Source organism: Diaphorina citri, unplaced genomic scaffold, assembly GCF_000475195.1.
Source record: "Diaphorina citri unplaced genomic scaffold, Diaci psyllid genome assembly version 1.1 scaffold1656, whole genome shotgun sequence".
NCBI classification, from domain to species: Eukaryota; Metazoa; Arthropoda; class Insecta; order Hemiptera; family Psyllidae; genus Diaphorina; species Diaphorina citri.
Window position 1 is genome coordinate 60,482 of NW_007379082.1, and position 4,001 is coordinate 64,482.

Genomic DNA, 4,001 nt, shown 5'->3' on the forward strand with positions numbered 1-4,001 from the left:
AGCTGTCACAAATGAGCAGTGACCAGTGTTATTATAGGGTTAGGTTAAATGCAAAAAGGAGCTTTCACAATTTGAGCAGTGACCAATGTTATTATAAGGTTAGGTTAAACGCAAAAAAGAGTTATCACAATTTGAGCAGTGACCAGTGTTATTATAGGGTTAGGTTAAATGCAAAAAGGAGCTTTCACAATTTGAGCAGTGACCAATGTTATTATAAGGTTAGGTTAAACGCAAAAAAGAGTTATCACAATTTGAGCAGTGACCAGTGTTATTATAGGGTTAGGTTAAATGCAAAAAGGAGCTTTCACAATTTGAGCAGTGACCAATGTTATTATAAGGTTAGGTTAAACGCAAAAAAGAGTTATCACAATTTGAGCAGTGACCAGTGTTATTATAGGGTTAGGTTAAACACAAAAGACAAGTACAAAAAAAAAATACCAATAGCGTTCATGTCCAAAGTGTGTTCCTATAGGCCTATATAATACACAAGTTATAGCATACCGTATAGGTACAGTTATTTTTGGTCACCCTGTTCGTTATATACTTATTTATTTACTTTATGGTCTCAAGTATATAGGTTCAATCTCAGGTACCGGGGACGCAACTCAGATGACCTTTTTTGAGTTGGGACGCATTCTCGGACCCATCTGGTGTTCCTCTTACTGTTACTGTGCATCCACGGGATGACTAGTGTCTGGCGTTAGTTAGTTTCTGTGTTCATGAAAGATCGGAGCTATGCAGCTATGTTAATGCTCCAAATTTTCGGAATCTGGCCTACGGTAAAAGAGAAAATTGAAGCTCGAGATAGAAGGGGCCCGGGTCCCTTTGAGATAGAAGGGGCCCGGGTCCCTTCGCCCCCTCGGCCCCGTAGGCTGTAGGTATATTAAAGATGGTTGTACGAATAATCTCTAAAATTAATGAATTTATACTTTAGATTTAGAATGTGAAATGTTGCATAAATTGGATATTTCTCTAAGAAATGTAAAAAAAATCTATGTTTCAGACTCAGTTCATATCTATTAGAGATGGGATCAGATTCAGATCGTAACAAGAGAATATCACGATGGTACTTTGGAGGTCTAACGCACGTTTTATTGGAAAAGAAGGAAGGGAAACGCCATTGAACTTGATTTCTATATGGACAGAAAATTTATCACAAACTTCAGCTCTTCAGCATCAGCCTGGAGGAGTAATGACTAGATTACACGAGGTCAATGGGGGGGCTACTGGTTTAGGCCAATAGGGAGCTGCTACTGGCTTAGTAGGTATGGCTGATGTAACTCCACAGTTGGAGAAAATACACTATTATTCAAGATGATGATACTTATTTAACCTATGATTAATTATTTGAATGTATTGATCAACGGTTTTTCTTGGCCGATCATCGTTACAGTTTATCTGTTTAGGATAAAATCCGGCCCGGGCGGGAATGGAACCCGGTCTAAAATTAATAAATTTATACTTTAGAATGTGAAATGTTGCATAATTGCATATCTCTCTAAGAAATGTAAAAAAATCTATATGTTTCAGACTCAGTTCATATCTATTAGAGATGGGATCAGATTCAGATCGTAACAAGAGAATATCACGATGGTACTTTGGAGGTCTAGGCTCGGCAGGGGCAGCATGCTTTACACATCCTCTTGATCTATTGAAGGTAATTCTTCTTCATCCATACTTACTTTTCTAGTGTAGAGTAGAAATCTTCTATAGGTCCACAAAGTTTAAACTTGGTTCGTTCAAGTTTAAACTCACTTTGAGACCCCGGGGTTCGTTCAAGTTTAAACTCACTTTGAGACCCCGGGGGTTAATGACGCTGATTTTAACGAAAAATCTACTATCCCTTGGAGTTCTATTGAAGTCTGTAGTTGCAAGTGGTAAGAAAAAAAAAAAAAAATAATAATAAAAATAAAAAAAAAACATGAAGAGTAGATGAGAATTTCTCGGAGAATGTGTAGTGTGTTTTTTGTGTGTGCAGTTTTTACTTTGTATTAGTGCAGTTATAGTGAAGTTATACTAGTAACGAGAAATTATTGCAATCGGTCCAAACTGTCAAGATTGGGAAATGACTGGTTACCTATTATATATGTATTATTGTTGTTGTTATAGGCTACCGGAAAACCTTGAAACTCTATTTCGTGTTAATATAGGCGGCATTTCGAACTCTTGACGTTCGCGCGCCTCCCAGCACGCTTGATATAAAAACCAAAGATAAAATTTATCAAAGTACACTGTATTATGTACTTATCCTATTGAATGATGCTTATTTGAGTGTTCTTTTACCCCTTTACAATACTCTTACACTATCTTTAACCCTTTAGTCGGTATAGCTGAAAACCGCCAAAAAACGGTTGAAATCTGTTCAAAAGCGGTCAAAATACCGCCAAGCGCAGCACCCATCTTAACCAAACGTTTTGTGTTTCATCCTTGTCACATTTGTGAACTACATACCAAATTTCAAGTCCCTAGCTCATATCGTTCCCGAGATATTGTTAAATTACACCGAAAACCGCCAAAAAGCGGTAAAATACCGCCAAGCGCAGCACCTATCTTAATGTGTCGCATCCTTGTCACATTTGTGAACTACATACCAAATTTCAAGTCTCCAGCTCATATCGTTCCCGAGATATTGTTAAATTACACCGAAAACCGCCAAAAAGCGGTAAAATACCGCCAAGCGCAGCACCTATCTTAACCAAAAGTTTCGTGTCGCATCCTTGTCACATTTGACAGCTACATACCAAATTTCAAGTCTTTAGCTCTTACCCTTCTCGAGATATTTTGTTTACAGACACACACACACACAGACAGACAGACACACACACGGACCAATGGCTGAAACTCTGAATTTAGGCTCTAGGGACCTCAAAACGTGTTTTGGCACTAAAATCTGACCATCGAAAATTTGACCCGATTACATTACTTTCCTTCCAACAGACAGACACACGGACCAATGGCTGAAACTTTGTATTAAGGCTCTAGGGAGCTAGGGACCTCAAAACGTGTTTTGGCACTAAAAACTGACCATCGAAAATTTGACCCGATTACATTACTTTCCTTCCTATAGGATAAGGAAAGTAAAAAGGATAACCGAAGTTCTGAATGAATTTAATAATAATGAGAATGGTTTATTTAAATGTAACTATAAAAATATCTTCCTTTTGTTCCTATATAAGTACCCCCAATGGTACTTTTCAGGAACGGTTTGAATTATAAACGACTCAATGTTCACCTTGTTCTTATCGAATGTCGCACTTCGCTTTCTGCCTTCAATCACAATGGCATCAATCATGGGATCAGCTGTGTCGTAACTTGTGTTATAGACTTCTTCCTCCTCGTCTTCATCTTCTTCGCTCGCGTTATCTTCTTCTTCCTCTTCGTCGAATTTCTGATACTTGTACGGGCTGCTCATCTTTCGTTCGAGTTTTTCTTCTTTGGAAAGCCGACGTTCCTCTTTGGAAACTTTTCGTTCCTCTTTGGACATTTTCCGTTCTTCTTTGGACATGGTTTCTCTCTCGTTGAACGTTTTTCGTTCTTCTTTGGACAATTTCCTTTCTTCTTTGGACAATTTCCGTTCCTCTTTGGCCACTTTTCTTTCCTCTTTGAACATGGTTTCGTTGAATTTCTGCATATTGATGCTCTCCAGTTGCATCTTGGAGTGTGCGTTCATGCGGGCCGGATGGTAGCAGCTGTTGTATCGGTTTCCATGGTGACTGATGGCGTGGTTCTGGTAGGAACGTGTTGAGTAGCGCTTGTTCTCGATGATCTTGTTGTGATGGTCGATACTTGTGTTGTTGCTGTCGAGACGTTTGAGGGAGTTCACCTGGAAAAATGGTAAATCATGTGAGTGATCTGTGTGACGGAGTAGTCGTCGACCACGAATTCCGTTTATTTAAAGGAAGGAATTCCGTCCCTATTTAAAGTTATGTACGTTTCCATCATTGCACCAGGCTAGTTACCTTAGTTGGTCGCGCGTCTGCCTTGTAAGCGCTAGGCCGCGG

The 4,001-nt window shown here is 39.1% G+C and overlaps 1 protein-coding gene across 1 annotated transcript in view; it reads right to left on the reverse strand.

Annotated features, from left to right (window-relative positions):
• Positions 1 to 3,823, reverse strand: part of LOC103516751 (la-related protein 6) — a gene marked incomplete at its 5' end in the record, with an annotated part of 6,914 nt that extends 3,091 nt beyond the window's left edge. The window contains one exon of the mRNA XM_008481738.1: positions 3,464 to 3,823. Coding sequence (XP_008479960.1) covers positions 3,464 to 3,823 — 360 coding nt within the window. The remainder of the gene's footprint in view (positions 1 to 3,463) is intronic.
• Between the last annotated feature and the right edge of the window lie 178 nt (positions 3,824 to 4,001).